The sequence below is a fragment of the Ailuropoda melanoleuca genome, chromosome 5, assembly GCF_002007445.2.
Source record: "Ailuropoda melanoleuca isolate Jingjing chromosome 5, ASM200744v2, whole genome shotgun sequence".
Lineage (NCBI taxonomy): Eukaryota > Metazoa > Chordata > Mammalia > Carnivora > Ursidae > Ailuropoda > Ailuropoda melanoleuca.
The window spans coordinates 88,687,021-88,714,550 of NC_048222.1; the positions used below are offsets into that span (position 1 = coordinate 88,687,021).

Genomic DNA, 27,530 nt, shown 5'->3' on the forward strand with positions numbered 1-27,530 from the left:
CCCGGCGTTATGGGATCGAGCCCCACGTCAGGCTCCTCCGCTATGAGCCTGCTTCTTCCTCTCCCACTCCCCCTGCTTGTGTTCCCTCTCTCGCTGGCTGTCTCTATCTCTGTCGAATAANAAAAAAAAAAAAAAAAAAAAAAAAAAAAAAAAAAAAAAAAAAAAAAAAAAAAAAAAGAAAGGTTATGGCCAGCCTGACTCAGTGAAGTCTTTATAGAGAGTATGTGTAACATGGTTCTATTATTTTAAAGAATAACATAAATTAAAAATGAAATAAGATGTTACAATTTATAATAGGCCTGCGTTACATCATATGTCATAAACATTCATGTCCTTTGGTCATAAGAATTTCTTGCTGAAAACAAATTGAAGCCATTTTTAAGGAATGAAACACAGTGCAAACAACCATACAAAGTTAGCTGAGGTCACAGAAGGATTCTGGAAGAAGTGAGTTCTTAGTGGATATCTGTGTGATGGATAAATAAACATTAACCAAGAGAAATGGAAGAGGGGCATTTTTATGGCAAGAAGGACATCCATGCAGGAAGACTGGCATGTGCAAGAGCCAAAAAGTAAGAGAGAACAGGTTGTTTGGGGGAACCGAACGTAATTCTGTCGTTTAAGATATCAAAGCATGTACCTGAAGCATGTAAAAAAAGAAAAACCACCATTACTTATTTTCCCATCTTTTTATCTGAGGCATTTGTTTTGGCATGATTTTGAAAACTAATATGACAAATCGTGTCATTATAGTTAGCACTCAGTTTTTCCCGTAGATGGTAAGGTTGCCAAAGTTTTCATTAAAAATCAGTTTGACTACCGTATACCCATGGAAAAATAATTCAGACCATGTATGAACCTTGAATTTTATCCATACCCTTCATATGTTCCTGTTTATTGAAACATTTTTTCTCCTTTCAAAGTAAACAACAGAAAAAAAACCTCTTAATTCTCGGGCAATCCTTTCTGTACATTATTTATATATTCTAGCTGTGGGTCATGGAAAATTACAAGCATTTCCAAGTATTTGAATAGTTACACTGAAAAACATGGGTAAGCACAAGATCAGTAATGAAAGCCTGTATTTACTTGTTAGGTATTATCAATATTACATGCCAATACTTGGTTTGTGATACATGAAAAAGGATTGCTATACTTTTGTTACTGAGCAGGTGTAGAATTGTGCAGATAGGCGTAAAAGACCCACGCCTGGCAAATCCAGAGTCATTTTGAGTCACTCAGGTTGTTAGGATTATTTGTTCTAACTTAAGTTGGAAAGATAAACTGCCCAAGTGGAAGGTATTTTCATTCTTCTGCCTCCTTTCTTTCAAATGAGTATTTTTCTCATTTGAACCAGAATTTTGCCAGTTGAGATGAGATAAACAAATCATCTATCTCTAAGAGACTATGAACATTTCTTTGATGTCAGGCCATCAGATTGAAGTTTCTGGTAGGAGCAGACTGTCTGGGGATTAGTAACACCTGGTTTAGCCTTCAGGGGAATTGAGGGGAGGTGGATTTCAATGGCAACCTACCAACATTCAACTATTTAAGTAAAGTATAGACTGTCTTACAAGGCAATTTTAGATGGGGTAAAGCCAACTGTAAGGAATCAAAAACTGAGTGTTTTTCCTGAAATGGTCCCCTTGCTCTGTAAACCACATCAGGGTCCAGACTATCATATATATATATGTATATATGTGTGTGTGTATATATATATATACACACACACACACACACACACGCGCACATATATATATATAAAACTGTGTGACAAAAATCCAATTGTAAAACATTTTCTTGTATCTTATACATATACATTTAGGTCTCCGAGATTGTTAGGTGCTTTTGCTTTTTTCACAGTGCTCCAAAAACTGTTACCTCCCCCCCCCCCAATGTTCTGAGAGGATCAAATGTATAACATATTTTGAAGGGTCTGGCACTGCTATGTTTTATGCATAGTGGTTTGGAGCTCAGATTAGACTATAATCCAGAATATGGCAGAGTATAGTAATGATCAAATAAAAGAATCTCACCACTACATATAATGAAAGAAGTGAGTTCAGAATTGAATTCTGACTCTCAGAGTAACATCTTTGATCTCCACATGCCTGTCAGCAGAAGTTGGAACTCCCCCTCAACTCCTGCTGGTTGGCTTTGCTAATGGGAATGCTCAAGGAACTTGGTTGTGGCAGAAACTCTACACAGGATGGGTTTAGGGATAGGATTGTGAACCTGGAGTAGAATCATGGGGTCAGAGGTTCAGCTGTGGAATTAGGGGGTGGGGTAAATTCAAAGGAGCTGAGCATTAGAGGTAGGTAAAGAGAATTGAGCAGGAGGATTGAGATAGAAATAGAAATGCTGCTAGAATAGTTTGTCCTACCTTCTTGTCTTCAGAAATTTCTCTTTCTCTTCTCCCTCAACATCCCATAACTGTCTAGTACAACCTGCACCTGTATTAGAGTAAGATAATAAAATGGTGTTGTGCTAGAGCCACAAACAAATGACCCCTTATGAAAGTACAAAATTCCTCACGGTTTGAACGGAGTGGGAGCCTCTGGTTGAGGAGAGTGAGTAGGGCAAAGAATGGCTGTATAAATGGCCTTGAATTCTTCCCTTGGAGCCTTTGTTTAAGCTCCTAAGATTGGGGTTGAGCCATAGAGGTTGTCTATTCTATTCTGCTTAGACAGGGTCTGCCTAGACTTGAGCAAGCTGGAAAGTTGGAAGGGTAGGGGTCTCTTAAGGAAATCTGGGGAATTCTTGAAGATACCATGCCAGGATATGTATAAAAGGGTATATTTGTTAAGGACTGAATGCAGTATAAAAAGGAAATCAGTAGCTTTCTTCTTATTTGTTCAAAAATACCACTCTTCTGCAAAATAGGATGGAAGACTTTAACAATGTCATTAATTCAGAGCTGACTCATTCAAGTTTAGCAGTCGTTTGAGCAAATATGACATGATTCTTAGCAAACAAAAAAGTTTGAATGAAGTAAATGCTAAATATGGGATTTGGGATGTTTTTCAACCATTGTGCATTGCAGGTTCGGGTGAACTATAAATTTTTATTAAGTTTATCATTTTATTTTGATTCTTATTCATTTGAAATATCACTTACCCAGTTTTTTTTTTTAACAGCAACAAAAAATTATTTAGCAACCTGCTCCTCTGCTATAGATGTAATGTAAAAATAAGCATTCCTTATGTGCGGATGGCATGAAGTAGATATGGCCCAATAGACAACTATGCATACTCTTTAGTTAGTGCCAGAAAGACGGGCTCTGTTTCTCATTTTTTTAGATCTCTGATCAAATGTCACTTCTTCTGACAAACTTTTCCTCACCACCTTAAGTAGTTCCTCCTCTTCCAGTTGCTTTACTTTACACACCTGGTAGTGTGATTGTGAGGAAAGACTTGGACTCTGAACCCAGATGGCTGGCATTCAAGTCTTTGCTCTGCCACTAAGTGTTTAAGTGATTTGAATCCTTGTCTCTTCATTTGTACAATAGAACCACTTCATAGGGTGCGTTAATTCCAATGATACTTAAAAGCAGTGTTGTAGTGCCTAGTCAGAGCTGTGTAAGTGATAGCTATGATTGTTATCCCCATTGTTATTATTCCTTTATAGCATTTTATATTCTCTTCAACTATTTTAAGTTACTTGTTGTTGTGGTTACTGTCTCCCTGCTGCATTAGGAAGTGAGCTCCTGAGGGTAGCACCTTATCTTCTTTCTGGTTTACCTTGGTCCCTTGATGTCCTTGTATAGCACCTGCCCATTGTAGGCTCTCAATAAATATTGGTTCTATGAATGAATGAGCAGCCTAACAACCTTTAGAGTGAAAAGTTCTAAACCAAAACCAAATTGATTTTTAGATATTGACAACTTTTATATTTTTCACCTAATACTCCCATCATTCACTACCTAGGCATCTGGTTCATCATTGATTTATTTTAGTGTTATTTCACAAAGTTCCATTTCTCAAAGCCTAAAAGGTCTATTGTGTGACCTTAGTGAGATCTTTTTTTTTTTTTAATTAATGAGGTTGGGTGAGTATTTGGTTGTGGCTACTTTAGAATTTTTCCAGACTAAATAATGGTAACCATATTCTGTGGATTAGATCTTGAAGCCTCTAATGATTATATATTTCTAATATAGAGATGACTCCCTATTACTTTCTGAGATGAATTTTTACCTGCTTAGGATTATTCCTTTGGCTCCTTTGAGCAGAGCTGGGTAATCTTATTGTCAAGGATCGTCGTTTTTTAAAATAACATTATTGAGTTATAAGTGATATACAATAAACTGCACATATTTAAAGTATACAGTTTGATGAGGTGTTATTTGCTGTTTTCAACTTCTAGGAGCAACCCACAGGCAAATTCTGGGAGATGTTTCCGTGGCTAAGGAAGAGAATTAAGTGTTATCAGCCTTAACAGGGGAAAATCACATGTGCAGGTCTCAGAGAGCACAAATGGCTTTAAGGATAGGAGTGCTCGCTTTCTCCTCTACAGAGTCAGAGAATTGGGAGATAGCATCTGTGCTCCAGGAAATAAGAAGTAGAGGTTTAGGTACGTAGTTGGAAGTTGCCAAGGTGACTGACCCTTTTAGGAGCTCAGAATAGCAGTAACTTTCTTTCTTAACCTAAAGCCTTTGCTCTAGAGAATAATAGGAGCAGAAGACCAAAATAATAGTCTTTTTTATTAGAAAGCGATAGAGAAAGGAGAGAGAGTGTTGGGGAGAGGGGCAGAGGGGGAAGGAAAGAGAGAATCTTTTTTTTTTTTTTTTTAAGATTTTATTTATTTATTCGACAGAGATAGAGACAGCCAGGGAGAGAGGGAACACAAGCAGGGGGAGTGGGAAAGGAAGAAGCAGGCTCATAGCAGAAGAGCCTGATGTGGGGCTCGATCCCAGAACGCCGGGATCACGCCCTGAGCCGAAGGCAGACGCTTAACCGCTGTGCCACCCAGGTGCCCCGGAAAGAGAGAATCTTAAGTAGTCTCCACACCCAGTGCCTGAGCCCAACCTGGGGCTTGATCTCACAACCCTAAGATCATGACCTGAACCAAAAGAGTCAGACGCTTAACAGACTCCACCACCTGGGTGCCCCCAAAATAGTAGTTCTTGATTATTAATCTTAATAATGAGAGTTGATTGAGCAGTATAAGGAGATATTCTGTCATCTGTATTTTTCAGTGTATTCTTTCCCTTTAAAATTACAAAGTAAGATGTTCAGTAATTGAAATTTTTTTTTAAGATTTTTTTATTTATTTGGCAGAGAGAGAGGGAGAGAACAAGCAGGGGGAGCCGCAGGCAGAGGGAGAGGGAGAAGCAGGGAAGGCTCAGCAGGGAGCCCAATGCGGGGATCAATCCCAGGACTTTGAGATCATGACCTGAGCTGAAGGCAGATGCTTAACTGACTGAGCTACTCAGGCACCCCTGAAATCATTTTTAATAAAACAAATGTAGGAAAATTGGGGGGAAGTTGGAGAGAATAACTATATTGCTTCACATCCAAATTTCCCCTTTAATTCTGAGGTAAATTGATTTTTATAAAAGAAACTTAGAGAAATTGTTGGAAAGTCAGAGAGGAAGAATTACTATGATGCTTACCACACTTCTTCCTTCAATTCTGAAGTAAATTAATTTTTACAAATGAAATTTAGAGTTATTGTTGAGAAATCAATAAGGTAGAATTATTCCGTTGCTTAGCATCATACTTTTGTCAATTGAAAAATACAGCAAGACTGAAGGGCAAACCAGAGGCTTTTATTTGGGGTCTGAGAACTGCAATTCAAGAGACACAGATTCGAGCAGGAATTGAAAATGTGTTCCAAAGTGGGGAGAAAAGAGGAGGGCTTTTAAACGCAAGAGGGGATTTCCAGTAAAGCCACATAAATTGTTTGTCAAGAATTATGATTGGTGCTGACAGGTTGAAGCTATTTTTATGTGTACATGATTGGTTGCTAAGGGCTATCACTAAGCAAAAAGTCCATTTGTAAGTAAAAGAAAAAAGTTCATTTCTCTTGAAATGGAAGAGTTGCAGCTGGTGCCCCAGGATGCTTGTGGTTTGGCAGTGACCTATATTTTAAAGCTTACCTTTTCTTTCAGGTGGGGACATCCGTAAGCCTTGCTTCCTAAATGGCCTCCCAGCTCCATCTGAAATAGCTCTCCTAGCAAGCCTGACTCCATTTTGATGCTCCTTTCACATTTCTCCCCTTTGATTGAAATCTTTCCTTGGAAAGATTTGATGATCAACCAGTAGGTCATCCAACATTACTATAGGCATCCTCAGCTCTAGGAAGGCTCATTCTTAGAAAGTTATGTCCCACAGAGGAAGGAAAGTAGAGGTAGGGTGATTGGTATGTTTGAGGAGAGCTTATGACCACATTTGCACAACAGGGAGGTTGTCAGGAGACAAGGCTTAGGCATTGTCCTCACTTGAGCAGTTTATCGAATTTATGATGAGTAGCAAGAAGTCCAAGTGAGCAGGTTTGGCCTATCGTTTGAAGCTTTTGAGCAATAATTTTTGTTTCCTCAATCATGGTACAACATTGAGAAAGGCAAGGAGTTAATAGTTGCACTAAAACAAAGAATGAACAGATTAATAAAACAATGGGTAGTAGTATTTGTAGTACCTTTCTTAGGATGGTCCCCATCCCATTTGGAAGCGAGCTGAATAAATATGTCAGTCTAAGGTTAAACCAGCTTGTTATTCCAGGGGAATGAGTTCCTTTTAGGGATTTGGTGCCTTTGAAAAGCTTAGTTGTCTCTAATTCCACCTGGTGGGATGTATAAATCCAGGTGCAACAGGAAGTGTTTGTGATAGCACAGACCCCTCCTTGGGCATCCAGTAGGTAGTCTAAAGATATGTGGTTGTCAGGGACCACACAGGAAGGAAAATCTAAAGATTTCTTTTGAGCCCTAATGGCTTTAGCGCTTGATCTGACCATTCTTTCTATAGTTTGGGATAGTTGTCATATCATGTATTTGTTCCATGCAGTTCCTATCCCAGCCAGGAGCAAAAAATTCCACCAAACTGGGCTGTTTCTGAAGGGTTGACCCCTCCAGGGAGGTCACAGTCTTGGGAGTGGCCACACCTGTTGTCCTCATATACAGAGGGATCTTCATCAGGGTAATCCTCAATTATATTAAGGACTCTCTTTGTCTTCCTGGTTTCTGGGAACCTTGAGTTATTAATTTGAGACTTGTGAGTGGAGTTGTTAAGTAACCCAGGAGACATTGTCCAGGGAGTCTCCAACTATCTAAACAATCAAATGTCTATGGTTTATTTTTATATGCACAGACAAATTTGTGTCCTGAGGGTACACAAAGTACACCTGCCAGTGTCTGGTTATTTATAGATTCGTTTACCAGTATGGAAGAGGGCATATGATCAAACCAGGGATCTGTGTGTAGGTTAGTGTAATTATTTTTTCAGGCATTGAGTGGCTTGCTTGCCTAGCCTGCAGATCTCTTTTCTAGTTGGGAGAAGGTGTTAAATAGAGGGCCAGGGCAAGATATACTAGGAGGATATTTATTTTTGAGTGAAACCATTGATAAAGGAGAGCCGATGGATATTGTAGGTACTTCTTCAGATCGGAGGAACCTCAAAGCATGGGGGATTTGTTTTGCCTGGCAGCAAAACTATTTTGACATGGTAAGTGGAGCTTGAAGGGGTTATTTGATTTATGGTGCACTTCAGAAGGGATGCAAAATTATTGACAGGTATAACAAAGGGATCAGCTGTTTTACTATGGTTGGTAAGGGGCTGATGATGACATATCCAGCAATCAGATAAGTTCCCTGCTTTGGCCATAGTCTGGGATAACCAAATAAAGGTACTTTTATGCCAAGTTTCCCTGTGGGCTGAGGACAAAATGAGTAGGTTTAGGGGAATCATCTTTGGGTATAGTAAAATCAGAACCTTTAAACAGTTAAACAATTGAAACTAGGAGGAATAAGAAGAAATCAAGCAGAGTGCAGTTATGACTGTAAAAAAGAGTAGGATACCAAATATTTCATGAATGTTCATTGGCTAAAGAGTTTAATATACAGGCCTGGTCCAGATTCTTGGAAAGCCGTCTACATCAGGTGTTATTTGCTTCTAATCCTGGCTGGGTGGTCTTCAAGGTAGTCTTGGGCTCGCTGGAGACTTTTAATTTGAGATCCCCAAAAGCTGGGGATGACCCTTCAGGAGTTGATGCCCTTTTAAAATGAATCCATGAGTCAATACCCTTGAGTTTACCAGCACAAGGATTGGTTAATAATTTGGTATGGTCCTTTCTATTGGAGCTGTAAGGTATTTTTTGCCTTGGTGGAGGTGATGTTTCCAATAAACATAATCACCAAGTTGGAGGTCATGGTAATGTATGTCTTTGTCTCCCAGGAGTATGCTGTGAAATGATTGCTCTATGAGCTAGCTATACGTTAATTTTGAGGGCTTTTATGGGTTCCTTGCAGTAGATTAAAAGGTCTTCTTTTAACAGAAGTGGTTCATGTATTCCATCATCTTAGGCCTGCCAGTGATCATTTCAAAGGCTGACAACCTGCTTTTTCCTGTAGTTGTGGACCTAAGGTTAAGCGATACTAAGGGCAGAGCTCTGGGCCTACGCACTTTAAAGGATTCTGCGGGTTTTGCCAAATGATTTTTTATAATCTGTTGGTATATTCCACCAGTCCTGAGGACTGGGGATGGTAAACTGAAAATGAAAATATAGGGTGGGCCAGATTTTACAGATTGAATTACATGATCAGTGAAATGGAAACCTCTGTCGTTATGGAGCTCTGAGGGAATTCCCTAAGCAAAAATACTTGTTTTCTAATAGTATTTTGCCTACTGATGAGGCTGTGGCTCTGTGGCATGGAAATGCTTCTATCCAATGAGAAAACATACAGATGATTACCAGTACAAATTTGTATCCCTAAGAAAGCAGCAACTAGATGAAGTCTATTTGCTATAAAACAAAGGGACCTTTGGTATGAATGGGTTTTCTGGGTTATGTTTTGGACAAATTCGACATTTCTTGTATAGTTGAGAAGTGGCTTTGAGATATGGCTTCCAGTAGTACTGTTTTCCCCATAAGAGCATTTTGTTGGTGTTCCAGTCAGTTAAGTCATGGATATATTTATTGTTAATAGAGGGAAGGATTGGCCATCCATTTGGACCTACCCTAAGTTGTTTTTGGTTTATTATTTTTTTTAGAAGATTTTATTTATTTGTTAGAGAGAGAGAGAGAGCGAGAGCACGAGCAGCGGGGAGAGAGAGAAGCGGGCTCCTTGCTTCCCAGGACCCTGGAATCATAACCTGAGCTGAAGGCAGACACTTAACCAACTGAACCACCAAGGCAGCCTGCTTTTTGGTTTAAATTTGCATCCTTGTTCAACAAATTTTTTTATTTTGTTGGGCAGCCCATGTGCTATTAGAAGGTGACCCATCATATTGATAAAAGACTCAGCTAAGGTTAAGGATGTCCTGATTATATTAGGGGGTGAATTGAGGCCTGCTCTCTTGGCAGCGGTATCAGCCAAATGCTTTCCCTTACTTTCTTCTGTATTTGCCATAGAGTGTGTAGGAGTTTTTATAGGCTAGAGATTTAGGTAATTGGATGGCTTCTAAGAGGTTTAAAACGTAAGTGCTATTTTTTTTTTTAAATCTTTTGTCCAGAGGAAGTCAGAAAACCTCTTTGTTTCCATAGTATTACAAAGTCATGGGTAACACCGAAGGCATATTGACTGTCAGTATAAATATTGGCAGTTTTATTTTTGACTAAGACACAAGCTCAAGTTAATGCATGAAGTTCTGCCTGTTGGGTGGAAGTGTTTGGGGCATTGAGTCAGCTTCAATTGTTCCATTTAAGGAAACAATTCTGTAACCAGCCTGATATTGACATGTTTCATCTTTTAGGCAGGATTCATCAGCAAAACAAATTAATTCAGTATTTTCAAGAGGGTTTCCTGTAAATCAATTCAAGGAGTCAGCAGCTGGTTTGTCAATGTCAATCATGAGGAAGTTCATTTGTAGGCGAAGGAAGAAGAATAGCAGTGTTTCACGTATTGTAGCAAGCAATAGTAACATTTGAGGGGATAGTAAAAGAATTTCATAGGAGGTTAGTCAGCTTGTGGATGGATGTTGAGTGTGATGGGACTTAAGCAGGGCTTCCACCCAGTGAGGTGTACATAGTCAGTGGTCAAGTAGTTTCTTTTACATGGGGTGAAAGGTTAGTGGTGGCAGCAATTGCCTGCATGCATGGAAGGAAGCCTTTGGCCACTGGGTCTGGTTGTTGACTATAGTGCCCAGTGGATCAGGGTTGGGCTCCATGTCATTGTATTAAAATGCCCACTGCATTTTTCTTTTATGAACAGAAAGGAAGAAGAGTAATCAATAGTTAGGATGCCCCAGGGCTGGAAGGTTGTGTAGGCTGCTCTTGATCTTACTGAAGGCTTTCTGTGATCCTGCTGCCCATGTAAAGGTCTTTGCTTTGTCAGCTTATAAAGGAAATATAAAGGCTGAGCCATAGCAGAGAAATTTAGTATACAATTTCTACAATATCCTGCCAACCCTAAAAATCCTCTGAGTTGTCTTTGGGTTTTAGGGGCAGGAAAGGTCAAGATAGCTTGAATTCTGTTGGGATCCAGAGAAGGCTGTGGTTAGTGATCAAATGTTCCAGATACTTTACTTGAGATTTACAGAATTGAAGTTTTTCTTTAGATACGTGGTGTCCCCTTTTTGCTAGTTCTTGAAGGAGGTGGAGACTGTTCTTGAGAGATGCCTCTCCAGAAGTTGAACACAGGAGGAGTCATGTACATATTGTAGAAGGGAGGACTGATATGAAAATGCTTATTGGTGATATCTGCTTTTAAGATTTGAGAACAGTAGGTTAGACTCCCAGTGGAACCCTGAGACATTACTGTCCAAGTGTACTGTTGTCCTCCCAAATGAAAGCAAATAGGAACTGGCTTCTGGAATTGATAGGAATACTGAAAAGGGCAGTACAGAAATATATAACTGTGAAGAATTTACTTTTTGGTGGTATGGCTTAGAGCAAGATGGGAGGATTAGACACACGGTGCGGAGATAGAACTGTTGCTTAATTGCTCTCAGATCTTGGACAAACCTCCATCCCCTTGCATGAGGTTTTTAGACAGGATAGGAGTGTTTAAAGGACTTGTATGACAAACAGTGAGACTTTGCTTAATATATTCCTCAATAATGGGCTTAATTCTTTGAGTAGCCTCTGCCTTTAATTAGTGAATATTAGGCAGGGGTTTATTTTCATCAATTTATAATTTTATTGGTAGTACAGAATGAATGCAGCCAATATCAGTTGCATTTTTAGACCATAATTCAGGTAAAATAGAATCTAAGAAGGGATTTGGCTCAGTTACAATGACTGAGAAGACTGGGATAGCTATGGACAAGTCTGCTTGAGGATTGTCAATTGGGGGTTGAAGAAGTTCAAAACCCTCTTTTGAGAAAAAGAAATGTGAGCTTTTTATGCCTCAAGGAAATCTTGTCCTAGTAGGTGAATAGGGGCAAAGGGAACCAAAAGAAATTGATGAGTTCCTTGAATGGACCCATGCTGAAAGGGAATAGGAAGGAATTTGGAAAGAGTCATGTATTGACTAGAAACACCAAGCATTTGTATAGTTTCAGTACTCCAAGAAAGGGGACAGATGAGGCTGGTAGGGTTGAGGACTGAGTGTAGCTCCAGTGTCTGTTAGAGCCTTAGTTACCTCATTCCCAATAGGTAAGTTTATTTTCCCCAGTGAGTTAGTCAAAAGCATGGGAAAAATCCTCTTTTGATACTTCTCGGAGCATCCCTATTGTTGGTGGTATTTAGGTTGGAATCCCTGGGAGGGATTAGGGTTTCAGAGGCTTTTAGTATTCTAGGAGCCTCTTAGTGGTAAACAAAACTTTTCCCAGTGTCTGGGCTTTTTACAAGAGTGGCAGACCCCTTTAAGGGATGGCTTGCCTGGTAGATTTTGGAAGGCAAGTTTGGTTGTTAAGTGTTGTGTTTGTAAGCTCATTATTGGGTGGCTTGAATTTGGGTACTTAAAACTTGGGTGGCTTTTTTCTTATTTTTTCTTGGAGTCATTCGGGTAGTTGTTTAGGCAGGTTGACTGGCCTGTGAGGATCCATACTGGCTCAGTTAAGCTGCTTAGGTTAAACAAGTGTGCTTAGTTCTTCATTGAACCTGTTCAGAAAGGTTGAGTTAAAAAGGGGGACGTTTCATAATTAATTGAATCTAGACAAGAATATTGTTTTTAGATTCTTTCAGGGAGATTAATCATAAACATCTTCACCAGGTTTTGAGTACATTGTTGGATCTTTTTCCAATCAATAGTTTTAGGAAAACTTTAGGAATCTCATTATAAAGGTGTGTTTTTTTTTGTTTTTGTTTTTGTTTTTTTTGCTAGTTTGAGAACATTCGATTGGTCAGTTGCTCTCCACTTACTGAAATTCTCAAAAGGATATTTCTAATTTACTATGTCCGTCTATTCTTTAGCTCTTCCTTCACCAATGAGCATATGATATCAGTTGGTAAAGATTGGAGTAACCTAGTTGGTAAGTTTGGATCACTAGGTTAAATTCCTCTGCAAAGCTTACAGGATTATATTTGGGATCTGGGAACTCTTTAGTAATGGCTTAGAGTTCCGTTTTTCCAAAGAGTAGAGGTCACAGAGGGGGCTCCTTGAACCAGTTTATTATTAGGTTTAACCTTAAAGGGAGTGGCAAAGGCTGGTGGCTCCGGATCTGAGTCATTATTGCAAGGAAGTCCAGCTAGTGAAGGATAGAGAGGTGGTAGGCAAGCAGGAGGAGGAACAGAGGGAATATAAGCAGAGACAACAGAGGAGCCTTTGGAAGACTCCATCAGTTTAGTAAGTCTCTGAGACAGCTCAGAATTAGCCTTGGTTAATTTCAAGTTAGCGTTCTGCAGGGAAGCAATTTTGGAAGTACTTATGCATTGAGAGGCCTTGAAATGTCAATGAAAATAAGCTTCCCACTTAGGCTGTTTTGTCTTACAACCTCTTTCAACTGGCTGCACAGACAAACCAATTTAGGAATTTCAAAAGAGCCCCAGGGGGCCAGTTCAATTGTAAGTTATCCTGAGTAATAACTGGTCAACATGACAAACATTTGCAGGACAAAGGTCCATAGTTTTTACACACAAAGCCAGCAAGAGTTCCAGAAAGAGACTGATGAGTAGCCTCCTCTTTAGAGAACCAACTACCCATTTTAACGAAGAGTATATACTCACCAGAGACAAAACAGGAAATCTTACAAAGGGTGGCAACCCAGGACACCCAAATAGAGTCTGAACCTCAACTGAGTTTGGGAGATTCTGGACCAAAAGGACTACTTACTGCAACCTGAAAAAGCTGAGGAAGTGACAGAGCACAGTGAACTCTTACAGGCACCTTACTTGAATCCAGAGCTCCACAGAAGCAGCAGGCACTTTGTATCCCACTTCTGACACCATGTCATGTCAAATGGGAAATGCAGCAAGACCGAAGGGCAAACCAAAGGCTTTTATTTGGTGTTTGAGAATTGCAATTTGAGAGACACAGATTTGAGCAGGAACTGAAAATGTATTTTGAAGTGGGGAGAAAAGAAGAGAGCTTTTAAAGGCAAAATGAGGATTTCTAGTAGAGCCACCAAAATCGTCAAGAATTATGATTGACGCTGAAAAGCTGAAGCTGTTCTTATCTTTACATGATTAGTTGCTAAAGGCTAACACTAAGCAAAAAGTCCAGTTGTAAGTAAAAGAAAAAAGTTCATTTCTCTTGAAATGGAAGAGTTGCAGCTGGTGTCCCAGGATGCTTGTGGGTTGGCAGTGAAATATTTTAAATATTTTAAAATATAAATTTTAATATTTAAAAATTTTTAAATATTTTAAAGTTCATCTTTTCTTTCAGGTGGGGACATGCATAAGCCTTGCTTCCTTAATGGCCTCCTGGCTCCATTTTAAATAGCTCTCCTAGAATATCCACTTCGTTTTGATGTTTCTTTCACACTTTTAATTTTTAATTCTGATAAAGGAACACATTGGAGTAGTTTGTTTTTCGCACTGTGGGCTCTATCTCATAGTGCATGTTTTCTTATCTTCTGAATGTTATCAATTTGATACAAATAATTGTTGCCTAGGGAAAAAAAACAATTGTTGTCTTCTGCCACAATAATAGAGGGGAAAATGAGCATGGGTTTCTGAATTTCTAAGGGCAAAAGAGGGTCTCCTCTGGACTCCAGCAAGACCTGCTTAATATAGATAGCTAGAGGCAACTTGACTCAGTCTGACAAGGAGGCATTAAATTAGGTAAGGAACTTTATTTAAGATGGTTTATGCTCCATCTAGTATTCAGTAGCCTCTTTCTAATTTAAGAGTTTCCTTTTTGTTTTCTATCAGGAAAACACTCAGGGAGCTGAGATTCTAAAGATCAGTTAATGTTTATTGAATTCTCACTGCATAAATGGATGGTTTCCAGTACTCTGAGTAGCTTTAAAGAACAGAAAAACACAGGTCTCCTATAGTGCCTTCATCAGAGGCTGAGGCTAATGACCAACTGGTGTCTCACATCCACAGCGCTTTCCCGTGGAACCCTCAGATTACTTAGCATAGCCATATCCCCCTAGACATACCCAGGGCCCTTGCTAAGTTGATTTACTGATTGTTCCTGGAAAACATACCTTGAATTGCTGCCTTTACAGCTCATCTGGGATATTTCTTTGTCCAGCTATCTGTAGAAAGTTCACTCTTTTTTCAAGGTCCAGATGAATACTGTTGTTTCTCTTGAAGTCCCCCTTTTCTCATTCTCCTAAGCAGAAATAAAACAGAACAAAACAGTCTCCTCCTTGTTTCGAACTTCTGTGATACTCAGTTTGTACCATTATAGATCTGGCACATGCCAAGAGTATAATTATGTGTGTAGATGATTTAATGTTTTCCTGTGTTCTTTGGGAGACACATCTTACATAAAGAATGTTTTTAATGATTTTATTTCAGTAATATAATCCCATTGTGGAAAAGTTGGAAACAAATAACGCTTAGTCCCATCACATGTAATTTTGATAAATATCTTTCCATTCTTTCCCCTTGTGCTTTAATGATACTACACACATGATTTTGTCATTCTCTACATTATTATAGTACTACTAATCATCAGGTTTTTTGACTACATAATAAACATTCTGGTAGCTAAAATCATAATTTAGTTAATTTTTCCCCCTCTTTTAAACAAGTGTCTTGTTTAGGGACATATCCAACCAGTAATTGAGAAGTGAACTGTAGTCTCTATTCTGCTGTCCATTGCTGCCCCACAGTTCTGCCCTGCATTAGCCTAACAGCACCTGTAATACTAGTGTTCCTAATACTGGTACAGAATCACTGTTATTAGCCAGTTTTGCTTAAAAAGTATTTAGGACATTTTGATTTTTCATCAAGAATAATGACAGCTTTTCAGATTCTAACACCGAAAAGGTTAATTTTCAGAAATGACTCATTATTCAACAATTTCAAATATGTGAGGTTGCTTTTTTTAAAAGAGAAACCACAAGTTAATTAAAACCATAGTTTGTTAAGGCCTTTAAAATTTTATTATTATTTATTAAAGTGTTATTGTATTACTTATACATCCTAAATTTGGTAGTAACTAAGGTGTTAAGAAGGAAAATAGATGAATTTTCATTAACCAAGAGTTAAGTCCTTTCTTCTATCTTGAAGAAGATTGAATGAATCTTCTATATTATTCTCCACATTTGTGCATGTGTGGAGTATAAGGGGCATGAACAGAAGCATCCTGATTATTAAACCACTGGGGAACAAACTTCTCTTAAATGAAATCAAATGTATTTCTGGAAAATTTTTTAAGTGTTGTAAAACAGTATTTCTTTTAAAATAGCGTTTAGTGGCAGTGTACCTATTAGGCTTCACACGCGTGTGAAAATTTCTCTATATGCTGAGGAGGAGGAAGATCTTAAACAAAAGTGCAAAGTCATGATGGTCAGTATTCTCAGTATTTTTCTGTGTAAGATTCCTTTTTGGTGATTAGCCTTCCTCCCTACCCCTTATAACCTCTCGCTGCTTCACATGTTCATACACACACACACACACAGACACACACACACACACACACACACACACACACACACAAACTACTTCAGGTACCACAGCAGGAGAAATATTTGTTCACTGTTCATTAACTGATTACGTGTCACTGCGGAATTTCTGTCAGTGTGTCGTTTCACACTGACAAATTTTTACTTAGAATTTAATGACAATTGCATATTCTCAATCTCCTGATACATATTCCAGATGTGGTATTACTGCATCTGGTAATGAGGTCCTTGATAATGAAATGTGTCATTGGAATGTATCCTTTTGGTTTATAGACATTTCTTATTTGTGGTGTGCTTTTGGTGAACAAATACCAAATAGAGACGCACACAAACCTAGTGTATTGTTAGAGTCATAAGCACAGAGAACTGAACTGAGCCCGTTTTAAATTATCCATTGGTCTGTCTGTCTCCTCAGCATCATGATAAGATTATAGATCTGTTGCTTCAGAAATAACAGGTGTGACTGCCTCTTTAGCGTTAACCTTCAGGGTAGAGTTTTCCTCTCTCTCTAAATCCTTCTGCATGTGTGTTGCTCACAGTCTCCCCCTCATCTTGGTGGATGAAGTGTTTCTCTTCCTTTGAAGTTTCTGTCTCCTCCCAGGCCTTTCATTCTCTAGGAACTTGGTCACATCATGTGTATTTTTTCTGTTCTGCATTTTAGTTATTGCTTCTGCCCCGCCCCTGTCTCCCCCTTAATGTAGCAAAATGAGCAGCTTTTTGCTCACCTCAAAATTATTTTGCTTGACTGCACTCCCTTTAAGTTATGGTTCTCCCTCGTTTCTTCCTTTCCTCACCAAAATTCTCACAGGAATCACTTACACCTGCTCAGTGCCTCTCTTTTCCGATTACCTTTGGTTAGCCTTTGGCTACTTCAGTCCCTGAAACTGCCCTCCTGCCTGCTGATTAACTGCCTTTTCTTAGCTCTGATTTTGTTTTTTTATCCTTCCAGTGACATCTACCACTATTTTTTCTCCCCCCCCCCATTGTATTAACCATCACAACCACCATTTTTAATCTTCCTGAAACTACTTGCCTTTTTCATTTCTGGGGTATTGGTTGGTTGGTCTGGGAAACTTTGCAAGGCCCTTCTATATCCTGAAATGCTGAGTGCCTTTTGCTTTTCTTCCAGCCTCTGCTATCTTCCATACTTTTTCTTCCCTAGGTCAGAGAACGCCAACTAGTGTGACCACCCCCTGCCCCACCACGACTTTCATGCCTGGCTTGCAGAGTGGGTTTGTTTTAATTCATTCTTAAGGTAGAAAAATCAGGAGATTTTTCATAGGCCTAAATTTCTACTTTCCTTAAAAAAAAAAAAAAAATCAGCTGACACCAGCAAGTGGCTGCCACTTGAGAGAGGACCCACACTCCCCAGTGCACTGTAGAGTTCACTCTTCCCTGTTGGTCTCTGTCTGGCCTTCACTCATTGACCTTACCTGCCCTAGGTCCACTGCCATGTGAATTTTGCACCTCCTACCCTTAATGTTAGAAATCTATCTGCTATTTCCTAGGTCTCTTTTCTAACAAGTCAGAGGGGGTGTGTCTTTGTGTCCCCCCCTTCCCCTGAACAGTCTGTGCTGGGCTTATAATAGCCACTCAAAAAAAAAAAAAAAAGAGTGAAAGGCTCCATTAGGTTTGATTGTAGTCACCATGGATCTGAGGGCTCTAGCTTGACAAAGAGGTGTCTGCCTCTGAGTATTTTGAATGGGATATTTTTGTTCGGGTTTGAGAAAAGATATCAGTACTTTATATAAATAAAGTAAAATAAAAAGTTTCAGGAATAAAAGTTTACAGATCATTAAGTCCAACTTCCTGTTACGTATGGCACATAGGAGACACACCTAAGATAAAGTGACTTGCCCAGAGCAACAGAGCGAGAGAAGGATCAGCTGGGATCCCTCTGTGAATTGTGAGACTAACTCAACATTCCTATAGAGCTTTAAAGGTTACGGAGCACTTTAACCTGTATTCATTTTTACCTGGGGTATGCAGAGTGATATTACCTTCCCCATTTTTTACAGCTAAGGTAACTGAAGTCATGGGGGAATTTAAATGGTCTACCCAAGATTACTCGGCCAGTGAGGAGAGACCTGACTCCAACCCAGAGCTTGCAACTTTACGTTCCCAGCTTTTCCTGTGGTTTTCTTGAATGATCCTTTATTTAGCTCACTAAGCTAAAATTCATTTTAGGTGAACACTCCCTTTGTCCTTTATATTTCAGAATCAGAAACCTGAAAAAGAAAATTCTAGTTTATTTATTATTTAATGGTTCAGGCCAGCAGAGGTGAAGATAATGAAAACAAGCAAAGAGCTAAGGAGCTGATGTCTCACCTTCCTAACCTAGTGCAGTGGGGCAGTTACTTTGAAAATCCTTTTCCCTTGGTAGGACATCATGAAGGTTGTATCGAGTGTGTGTTCCTCACTGCCCTGCTGCATAAAGGAGTAATGGTGTGTTACTAGCAAACTGCTTCAGGGCTCAGGAGGCTTCAGGAATGTGGGCCAAGGGAGGTCAGGCGAGAAGTTTCTGTCATCCTTTCTCAGTTCGGCAAATTCGCTATGCTTAAGGAGCCTCCAGAGACAGCCACCTTGGGTGCAGTTCCTCTCCCCTCAGAAACCCCCGAGAGTCTACAGCTGTGCTATTATGTATGTGTAACTACTGAGTGCTTGAGATGTGTCCATCCAGATTGGGATAAGTCTATAATACACACTGGATTTCGAAACAAACAAAAAATGTAACTATTTCAATAATTTTTAATTTTTTTAATTTTTTAAAATTTATTTTCTAAAGATTTTATATATTTTAGAGAGAGAGCACGCTCATGCAAGAGAGCAAGGAGGAGCAGGGGGAAAGGAACAAGCAGACTCCATGCTAAGTGCAGAGCCCGGCATGGGGCTCTATCCCATGACCGAGATCATGACCGGATCTGAAATCAAGAGTCGGAGGCTCAACTGACTGAGCCCCACAAGCGTCCCTATTTCAGTAGTTTTTTTATGTTGATTACATGTTGAGTCATAATATCTTGGATAAAATGGATTAAGTAAGATATATTATTAAAATTCATTTTACCTGTTTCTTTTTAAATGTGGCTATTAAACTTTTAAAATTACACGTGTGGCTCATATTATACTTCAGTTGGACAGTGCTGGTTTAGAGAGAGCCCCTTCTTCCCTTGATAGTTGTAAGAGACTGACATTTTTATTCTTTCAGCAAATATTTACAGAGCCCTAAAAGGAGCTGTTGGCTGAGGGAGGCTTTCAGATCAATTTTAAAAGACTCCTGAATAATCCCTTCAGTCTTTCTAATTATTCCTTTTCTGTGGGGGAGTCTTCTATTATAAATGAAGACTGAGCTTGCTTTTGTATTTGGATCATCCAAAAACAAAAATCTTGTTACCTAAATGACAGGGAAGAATAGAAGACTAATGGCAATACAAATTCCTCATTGCCATTACATAAAAATATTTTGCAAAAGGGTATGATGTGAGGCAAAATATTTTTGTTTCTGCTAAGAGGAGGTAAATGGTTTGAATTTAGGTCCTATAGCATTCGTTCACTGGTATTATTTAAAGTGTCTAACTCTCTGGGGAAGGAACACTGGACCAAACAGTGCAGCAGAACACCAAAGTATCTTTTTAAAACATGGCTTTATGAAGGTGCCTTTCAAAGCAGTGAGGAAAAGGTGGACTATTAGATAAACAGTGATGGGCCAGCTCCTGAGCCAAGTGGTTAAAACTTGTGCTATCCTTACCTTATTCTTTACACAAATGTGCACATGGTTTGAAGATTGAGATGTAAAAAGAAAGAAAGAAAGAAAAAAAGGAAGGAAGGAAAGAAGGAGCCATAAAAATACTAGGAAAAAAGTGATTTTCTTTTTATAAATAATGGAATACAATTTTTAAAGCATAGTAAATTGAGAGACGCCTGGCTGGCTCAGGCAGTGGAACATCCGACTCAATCTCAGGGTTATGAGTCTGAGCGCTGTATTGGGTGCAGAGATTACTTAAAAATAAAATCTTTAGGGGCACCTGCGTGGCTCATTTGGTTAAGCATCTTACTCTTGATTTCGGCTCAGGTCATGATCTCGGGGTTATAAGATCAAACCCTACATTGGGCTCCATGCTGGTTGTGGAGCCTGCTTGGGATTCTCTCTCTCCCTCTGCCCCTCAACCCCCCACTCACATGTGCGCTCACACTCTTTCTCAAAAAAATATATAAATAAAGTGTTTTTTAAAAAATCTTTTAAAAATTAAATATAAAGCATGGTAAACTGAGATGACATAATGGAAAAGATTGATAAATCTGGCACATAAAATAAAAAGGTATGTATAACAAACATATCAAGTTAACAAATTGGAACAATAGTTCTAATTTGATGGAGATATATATATATATAATGTATATACACACACACATATATTAAAGAATGGTTTATATAATATATGAAGAACAGTTATAGATCTATAAGAAAAATACTAACAACCCAATAGAAAAGTGGCTAAAGTGTGGTAATAAGCAAGTCCTAGGAAAAAAATAGATGTTTAATATCATTGACAAATAGAGAAATACAAATTAAAATGGTATAATATAGTTGGTTACCTCTCCAACTAACATTTTTTAAATGATTGATAATACCTAATACTGTTAACAATGTAGGGAAACAGAGACTGTTTACTATTGGAGGTACACCTTCAATTTACACAATGTTATATGTCAAATATGTTATAATAAAAAGCACACCATTGGAGGTGAGGAATATTGACACCTTTTTGGAGCACAGTTTGGCAATATCCTTCAAAAGTGTTTTAAGCCTATACTTTGATCTAATAAGTTCACTTTTAGGAGTTCACCCTGCGGATATGCGTGCACAAGCATGCCGAGATATATTAAATGAAGACATCTCTATATAGTGAAATACCATGCTATCAATCTGTCTCTATTGATACAGAAAGATGTTCATGAGATATTGTTAGAGAGTAGTAGTATATACTACTTGGTTTCATTTGTGTTAGAAATTAATAAAATAGATGCACGTTTAATGATGTCTACATAGAAAATATATGGAAGGATATGTTCTAAACTGTGAAGCTTAGATGCATCTGGGAAATGAGTTGAGGGGAGAAAGATGGGGGAAACTGGCTGAGACTTTTCACTTTTTTACTTCATATTATTCTGTACTATTTCCTTTGTAAAAATAACAAACATACATTGCTTTCATAATGTGTTTTTAAAAGTTTATTTGCCTTTCTTAAAAAACCTGTTATGCTCAAGGGACACCGTAGTGGGTTGTGAATTAGAATAGGCTCCTTCCTCAGACCTACTGTTTATAATTCTCTGGTGCTCAAAAACTAGACTGATTCCTGTAAAGCTTCATATCAAATAGTGACTATTCAACTTAGTTTTCACTAAAATTTTTTTTCTTTTCTTAAAAAATGTAAGTTCCTTCTTTTAAGAAGGTCATATTCTCTTTATCAAAGAACACAGCTATGCGCGTACACAGATTATTTTGATATTTCTTCAGCTGCCTTGTTATCATTTTTATTATTATTTTGTCAGTATTTCCTTTCTCATACTTATTTACACTTCTGCTAATACTCCATCTAAATTTTAGAGTTTCCAAAAAGCAGACATTATGGTTTTTAAGAGATTAACAAATCCCATTTGTCCCTGCTTTAGCTCCAGTATACTGAATTTTACCTTGTAGGCAACATAGGCCTCATCAGGTATTCCTTACCAGGTGCTTGGAAGAAGGTCTATTAGGATACAAATTTATTTTGCAGGTGATGAGTACACTCCTAAACTTAAAGGTCATGGTTAGATAAATGTCACAGAAAGCCTAGACTAGTGAGCTCAAACAAACATTCATAAATGAATGTTATCAAAATTCCATTAAAAGCCATCAGATCCTTGCTTTCCTGTTGATACTGAGGGTTAAGTTACACTTGCAATAAAAGTCTCTTTAAGTTTCTGCCCAATTTACTTAATGCCTCTACCAAATAGTCTTGACTTGTGATTTTCTCTGGGACTTATAAAGGCAGCAGATAGCATTTTTTAGTACTAACCTCTGCTGCTTCAGAAGTCCAAAGTAATTTTAAATCATGGCAGCATTCTGCTAACAAATATGACTGCCCATGTGTAAAAATGAAATGCGGGGAAATTATAGTAGGTGATTTAGAGGAATAGAAATGAAAGATGTGAAATAGAAAAGTGAATTATATCTGTTTAAAGTGAGATAATGCATTACACATGTGGAGAGCTAAAAGAGACAAAAAGATCACTGGCTCCAGCTTCCTCATTTTATGGATGAGGACCAGAACTGTGGTCTTTGGTCTGCAGTTCACTGGTTCCCACCATACCTCGATGTGTCTACCTATATGCACATACTTTTATTTTTCTGAACATGCCAACTATGTTGCCCAGCAGTTCACTCCTAGGCATATATCCAGTATCCAGATGAGTGTTTATGTCCACCAAAAAATACACACAAGATTATTCATGGCAGCATTGTTCTTTTTTTTTTTTTTTAAGATTTTATTTATTTTTTGAGAGAGAGTGAGAGGGATCACAGAAGGAGAGGGAGAGCCAGACTCACTGCTGAGTGGAGAGCCCGACCTGGGGCTCAATCCCAGGACAACAAGATCATGACCTGAAGTGAAGGCAGACACTTAACTGACTGAGCCACTCAAGCGCCCCGACAACATTGCTCTTAATAGCCAAAATCTATAGGAAGGAAGGAAGGAGAAAGGGAAGGAGAGGAGAGAGAAAAAGAAGGGGACCCCAAATATAAATCAACAATAGAATACATGAATAAATTGTACTGTATTTGCGCAATGGAATATTACATAGCACTTAAAAAAAAAGAGTGAATCATAGAGCCATATGGGTAAATCTCAAAAAGTATATTGTTGAATGAAAGAAGCAAAACATAGGAAAATACAGAGTGCATGTTATTTATATGTCTGTTTTTAAGCTCCTTGAGGACTGGGACCATTTCTCTGCATGTGTAGATCTCTAGACCCTGGCACATTATCCAGCACATAATATATGATACAGAAAAAGATGCAGGGGAAGCACCCAGTATTTTTATAATGAAAAAAAACAGGAATATAGGGAACAATACTTTATTTCTTATGTTTATTTCAGGGCACAGAAACCTAAAATTTTAATACAATATTAACTAAAACTAACACTTGGCTACATATGAACAGGACTAGACTACAGTAATATTTCAGGCTATTTCAAAGCAGACATTACTAATGGAACCTATGATTTGATACCAGGATTAATTTAACTAAGATATCAAGTAGATGTGATAGTTTTTTTCAATTCCTATTTTTGGCCTTAAGGAGAAGGAAGCCTTCTCAGCTCCTTCCCTTATTTCTTACTCAATGCAACATGGATTGAGTTAATTGGTCAGATTCCTGCATATAGATTAAGTCATGCTTTGAGGATTTGTGACTTGGGATCTAAATGAGCTTATATTAGAAGGCATTTTCTGAGTCCTTTTCGTATGGCATATCTGAGGTTTGGGCCACTCTCACCATAATAAAACAACATTACATTTCTTCCTTTGCGCATCTGATTTTCTTAGGGACCACCAGAAGGTGAGATGGTTAGACCAAGGTAGAATTTGTAAATTCTGGATCTCTTGGTTAAAGGCCATTATAATGTTATAATAAGGCCACCCTTTAACAGTACCTCATTTCTTCATTCCTCAACGTATAACACAGAGTCCCTACGATCCTCTTTCTCCTGCCGTTGGTACTCCAGGCATTGATAGGTGTTAATGGTGGCATTACTGCCCATTATCCTTGAAAGTTTATCATGTGGAAAAAATCCTTGAAGTCTGAAGGAGATGCATGTTCATGTTTGAAAAAGATGTACCCTACTAATTGTAGATCAGACAGGCCAGATGAATTCAAGTCCTGGGGAGCCACAGGAACAAATTGTTAATCCATTTGCAATCATCTATAGAAGCCCTGGCTACTGAGCTGCAATTAGTACAGGTTTGTGAGCAGCTGGTTGTGCTGGAGCAAGTTCGCTTTGTTAAATATACTGACAGGATTTCCGTTCTTCCAGTAGGACATTCTCATCAACAGGGTAAGGAGACATGGTCCTAACCATTTAGGTGGGTGGAAAATAGCATTTGATGATGGTATTTTATCTAAAGGTATCTGTGAAATGCTGACCATGCAAAGCTGAGATGAGAAAATCCCTATTATCCTTAATATTTACCTAAATTACCTTTTTAAGAAGTCTGTTATTTTTTATCTTAATTTTTTTTTATGAGAGGTTAAACTAAGTGTGTAATGATTTCCTATTTTACTGTAATATCTAGGTAAGTTCTGCTTGTCATTATTGCACTTTCTGGAAACATTTTATTACACCTCAGGGAAAACAAATTTTGTATTCCTTCCTTTCTTGCTGGTGTTACCAGCCCGGTGTGCAGCTTTTGACACCTTGGACCCTTTATAGTCAGAAAACTTTTCAAATAGACAAGTTAGCTTGCCAATAGGACTTGGATTTCATGTTTTACCCCCTTGTGATTTTAAACTGTATGCATGTATGAAAAGAACTGATGCAATGACATGACAAACATATCAAGAATGTCTACCAACTTTTTTGTGAACGTTTCCCAAAATTCATAGAAGCAGGAGGTTAATTTATGTGGCAGTGCATGAGTAACATGTAGTGGTTTCATTCTTTGTCTTCTTGCCATTTTTACCAAACCCAAAAGTTGCCCCTTCGGTGTTCACTTGTGCTCTGAGCGAATATCCGGCCATTATCGGGCAACAGAGTATTCAGTCAGACAAATGTACCCTTTTAATTGCTCCTCTTTAGATTTCATCAGTGAGCTGAAATGAATCTTCATTTGTTAATGGCAAATTTTAAAATTAGATATTCTGAAAATTCTTGGGGAAATTTTTTTACCTTGTTGGTCGCTAACTAGAATGGTTTGTTCTTGATTTAACATCTATTGGTGACAAATGTAATGAAATCCCAGTATTGAGAGAAAAGACATCTCACATGGGGAAGAAAGGTATACTTGCGTGTGCAAACTGTAAAGTGGTGATGTTCAATTCTAGATAAAAGCTGGTTGAAAATAAATCTCAGTGAGTCCTTGAGAATTGTGTAACTGTCTTGTGTCGATTCCTTGGTTTGCAGTTTAACTCGGCTGCGAAGCAGCTGATAGAATGGGATAAGCCTTCTGTGCCAGGAGTTGATGCTGGAGAATGTACCTCGGCAGCAGCCCAGAACAGCAATGCCCCAAAGCACTCTGACACCAAGAAGAACACCAAAAAACGGCACTCCTTTACGTCTCTCACCATGGCCAGCAAATCCTCCCAGGCATCCCAGAATCGCCACTCCATGGAGATCAGCCCTCCTGTCCTCATCAGCTCCAGTAACCCCACAGCTGCTGCGCGCATCAGCGAGCTGTCTGGCCTTTCCTGCAGTGCCCCTTCTCAGGTAAATCATATAAAGGTGTGAAAGGAGCTCAGGCACAAAGTGATCTACCCACAAGCGTATGTTTTCACTAGCTGAAAAATACGGTTTATTTTTGCATTCAGAAGAGAATAGCTTTCTTAAAAAAAAAAAAAATAAAGGGAAAATAGTAGCTTTCCTGGGAAGTAAAGCCTTTCTTCATTCTGTAGGTAGAAAAATAGAGACGAGAAAACTAACCCGAAACTACCCAGTCATTTTCAAAGGAAGGATTGGAAATGACAAAATGGTTTAAATAATGCTTAGTTTCAAGCAACTGCTCATTGTCACAGAACCTTGTCACAAGGCTGCTTTGGGAGATCTTGCCAACGAAAATTTTATCTTCATCCCAACTGAAGATGCTACAGTTGAAACTCATAGTTGATAGTTGCCTGCATCTGTATGACTTACCCTGCTATTTAGGCTTCCCAGTAAGAGTTATAGAGAGGGGAAAAAAAAAAAGAGGACGTGAAGAAACATTTAATTTAAAATAGAAATTAGCCTGGCTTTTTAAAAAATCTCATTAGTTCATCAAGGCTTTGGACTATCTTAAGAAATAGCTGCACATTATTCTTGTGTTAATGAGAATACACAAGATGACTGGAAACATGCATTCAGTCAGCAGGCATTTCTTGGGTGCCTTATTATTAGACCCTTCTAGGCACCACGTATACTGTGATAATGAGCTATAGGGCTTCCCTGTGTTAGGCCTTAATTCTGGGCTGCAAAATGAGCCCACTACAGTGGCTCAGCCTAAGTCACAGGGCTGCTGTAATTATCCAGTTAGATGATGGCTGTATTTTTCCTCAACCCAAAGGTCAGAGAGCCCAGTCCAAAGCAGCCTGTCGCAGTGGGAGGAATTTCTTTCAAGACTCATATTTACTTTTTAAAATTCATGCAGATTTTACCTTCTACTTTATAATATAGCTGTAGTTAAAAAAAAACACACACACATACAAAAATCAGTTATTTTCCTTTAAAGAAACAAACACACAGCCCTGGTCCTCAGAAAGTTTACAGTTAATTAAAGTGCCTGTTTTGGACCACAAAATAAAAATTTATGACACAGTTTTTGGTATTCCCTTGCCAATTTTACTAAAAATTGTTTTCTCTCAGCCTCATTTATTTGACCCCACTCCCTTAGATTCATCCGGCATGTTGTGAGGTAAATGCATTCATTTTCTCAATGGGATTGTGGTTTGTTGGTGTTTTTTAGGTGGTGGGGAAATGATGCTTTTGATCTTATGAGGGAACTAGGGAACACAGACATACCCCACTAGAACATAAGTAAGTGTGATGAGGGGAGAGGTTTTTGTTTTGTTCACCAATATATCCCAAATGTCAGATATACATAAGTATTTATTGAATGAATGAGTCTCTTGAAAAATGGGTAGGGAGGAGAACTATGTTACTGTACACGTAACTAATTATACCTGTGTGAAAGGTAGACATGGATTATAGATTGGAGTAAGAAGTACCAAGTGAGTTTACTCTGGAAAGGTTCAAAAGGTTTTTTGAATAAGGTTTTGACGGAGGTGGTTAGTAATGATGGCCATTTACTACAAGAAAATTGAATATTTGAGTTTTTATTTTGCGACCTAGCAACATTTGCACAATGATGTTTTCTTAAAATAAAAGGTAAGTTTCTGGTAAGAACAGTGCGGCAACTCAGAATAGGAGTAGCTTTAAAAGAACAGACAGTAATCTTTTGGCATTAGAGAAAATTAAAAGAGAAAGGAGGATAAACCTAGCATTTATATCTTTTGTAGAGAACTCAGCCGTCAGGTGTGAGCATGTCTGACGCTGCCACACCAGAGCTGGGAATGAAGACTATAAAAGTAGAGCTATTTTTGTTTTGGTTGAAGTAGCTTAGGAAACAAGGCTCTTTCTGTGTTCCTTTAAAACAGTTTCCCCTTCAGCCATTCCACCCCTCCTCCCATA

General features: G+C 38.5%; 1 protein-coding gene across 2 annotated transcripts in view; it reads left to right on the forward strand.

Moving 5' to 3' along the window:
• Positions 1-27,530, forward strand: part of SH3RF1 (SH3 domain containing ring finger 1) — a 205,861-nt gene that overhangs the window by 139,644 nt on the left and 38,687 nt on the right. For both annotated transcript variants that reach the window (XM_034661393.1, XM_002918183.4), the window contains exon 5: positions 25,275-25,577. In XM_034661393.1, coding sequence (XP_034517284.1) covers positions 25,275-25,577 — 303 coding nt within the window. The remainder of the gene's footprint in view (positions 1-25,274; positions 25,578-27,530) is intronic.